A 3099-nucleotide genomic window follows, 5' to 3' on the forward strand; every position below is an offset into this window, starting at 1 on the left:
ATATATGCCCAGTCGCACGTGCACACATGGGTTGCTTTCAGTTGAAGTACTATTTACTCGTGTTCTTTCTTGTGCTAAATACAGAGATTGACCGTGTTTGATACAGCAGCGCCTTGCCTTCAAGATATATGATGCTCCGTGACCCCTCAACAACACACCACATCTATTGCATATGCCGTCATAACATCTTTCATACACGTGTTGACATGCAGTCTTCTATGCTGCCTTTCATATGCGTGTTAACATGCATGTCTTGTATGCTGCCTTTCATATGTGTGTTAACATGCGTGTCTTGTATGCTGTTTTTCATATGTGTGTGAACACGTGTGTCTTGTATGCTGCTTTTCATATGTGTGTTAACATGCATGTCTTCTATGCTGGTGCCTTTAAAGGTCCCCGTTTTGTTCAGGCGGTATACATCATGTCCATATCCCTTCTCCATGTCTCGATTTTAGGGTCTTCAAACCTCTAAACCCCAAAAGACATGCGTTTCTGCATAATATTTACTTCTTCATTAAATACACCCGTTTCCGTATATCATTCACACTTTGTTACATACATCCGTTTCTTCATATCATCCACACCTTGTAAAATCATACGCTTCCGCATATCATTCACACTTTTCCTGTAGGGCGGGGGGTATCGGAGACTTTCTCACAGTACGGTCGAGAAACGATCCCTTCTTTGCGCTGAGGACGGCCTTTGATTTCGGGTTCTTCATCGTCATTGTTGTCATTGTGCTGAAGATGGTCTTTGGTGTCATCGTAGATACCTTTGGACAGTTGAGGTATGGACGCGTACCTGTAGATGTATAAGTACACGTACACATCTGTAGATGTATAAGTACATGTATAAGTACATGTATAAGAGTGCATGTACACATCTGTAGATGTATAAGTGCATGTATAAGTGCATGTACACATCTGTAGATGTATAAGTGCATGTACAGATCTGTAGATGTATAAGTGCATGTATAAGTGCATGTATACATCTGTAGATGTATAAGTGGGGTATAACCAAAGTGCATGCGTTCTAATCCATCGTGTGGCTCGTCCTATCGGGTTCGATGCGCGGTTGCCAACATCCAGGGCTGCCTAATGCAATAGAAAGTGTACTGTGTGTTGTGGGTAGTTCCGAATACTGATGTGTTGCGGATAGTCAACTCTCTGGTCACCTGAGCGCCTGGTGTGTCAACCATCGACGCGTGTGCATTTAAGGTTTTGGGGTTTTAGAGTTTTGCAGAATTGGCCGAGTGCCCTTGCCTGCACATTGGCGACTGCCGCGAACTTTGGGGTTTAGGGTCTTTGGGTTTGTGCATATTCGGACATCGGCCATCGGGATTCTTCGACCACTTTCTGCGTGTTTTAGGGATTTAGGGTTGAGTTTCAGTGTGAATGGTTTGCGGTGACTACCACTTCCTCGCCAGCAGCCAGGTGCTCCAGGCTCCAGGCACTGCTACTACATATGCGGTTTAGTGTTTACAGTGTGTATAGAGTCCCGAATGATCCCAAACACATGTAGCGATCGTCCTTAGGTTATATAACATAACTCAATTAAATACATGCAGCACTCGTCCTTAGATATATCACATACCATCGGATTACTGGGTCGCGTGGGCTGGGCAGTTGACACTCCATGCACTCTCTCTGTGCCTCACTCGCCTAATCGCACAGAAAGGAAAATTCTGAACGGGACGAGAGCAAACTCAACACTTGCTACATCTGCGGGCTGCATCGCCGGCGCTTTGACGGTGCTTCGGTGACGTTCGAGGATCACACACAGTACTACCACAACACACTGTCGTATGTGTACTTCTACGTCTACCTGCGAGTCACCCCGGATACCGATTTAACCGGTGAGTAGAAAGCGGGACGTATGGGCAGCTCAGCACGCTACACACTTCATTTCACACGCCTCACACTTTTGCCGTGTGTGTCTGAGTTGGATTTGTTGTTTTTGTGTTTGGTTGTTTGTGGTAGAGAGCGCGTAGTCATGCGCATGTACAATACTAGCACAGACACATACAATACCAGTTGAACAATACTAGCACAAACCCATACAACACCAGTTGAACAATACTAACACAGACCTATACAACACCAGTTGAACAATGACCTATACAACACCAGTTGAACAATACTAGCACAGACCTATACAACACCAGTTGAACAATACTAACACAGATCTATACAACACCAGTTGAACAATGACCTATACAACACCAGTTGAACAATACTAGGACAGACCTATACAACACCAGTTGAACAATACTAACACAGACACACAGACCCATACAACACCAGTTGAACCTACATGTGACTTTATATCTTATGTAGACTTGCATTGCTCTCTCAAGACATCGCCAATAGCCTTGTGCCAATGTGGCATCTCATGTATCATCTCCACACGCGTACACACCTCTACAACAAAGGGCCAGAGAAGTACGTGAAGCACAGGCTGCAAACACGTACGATTGATTGGGTGCCCATTCTGCGCACATGGCAACTGCCACAGGAACAGGAGTCCAATGCAAAGACCAAGGCTACTTTACGCAGTCAGGTGGTCACGTTGAGGGTATGTTTGTCGCTAATTTATAATATTCTTAGGAGCTGGTATGCACACGGTGACTCATCATTCTGTTTACCTCTGGGCTATATACGTATCAACTCATTTCTATGAATGTAAAAATGATGGATACATATAAATAACGCATATATATTCGTATGCGTCATATAATTATGTATATATATATATATGTGTGTGTGTGTGTGTATACAAATATATATATATATATGTGTGTGTCTGTGTGTGTGTGTGTGTGTGTGTATATATATATATATATACAAATACATATACATATACATATACATATATATATATATGTACGTATGTATATGTATGTATATATATATACATATATATATATATATATATATATATATATATATATATATATATATATATATATAATATCTACTTATGTATTTATATATGTGTGTATATATATATATATGTGTGTGTATATATATATGTGTGTATATATATATGTGTGTGTGTATACGTAAATACGTACATATATATTTACATATTTATATGTAT

At 41.2% G+C, this 3099-nt stretch overlaps 1 protein-coding gene across 1 annotated transcript; it reads left to right on the plus strand.

Annotated features, from left to right (window-relative positions):
• Positions 1 to 631: 631 nt before the first annotated feature.
• Positions 632 to 2574, plus strand: SARC_13774 (hypothetical protein; the record flags this gene model as incomplete). The annotated part of the gene is made up of 3 exons (XM_014292095.1): positions 632 to 787; positions 1674 to 1855; positions 2432 to 2574. Coding segments are annotated over 3 exons (481 nt in total), but the record flags the coding sequence as incomplete, so codon positions are not given.
• Between the last annotated feature and the right edge of the window lie 525 nt (positions 2575 to 3099).

This window comes from Sphaeroforma arctica, assembly GCF_001186125.1.
Source record: "Sphaeroforma arctica JP610 unplaced genomic scaffold supercont1.3723, whole genome shotgun sequence".
NCBI classification, from domain to species: Eukaryota; class Ichthyosporea; order Ichthyophonida; genus Sphaeroforma; species Sphaeroforma arctica.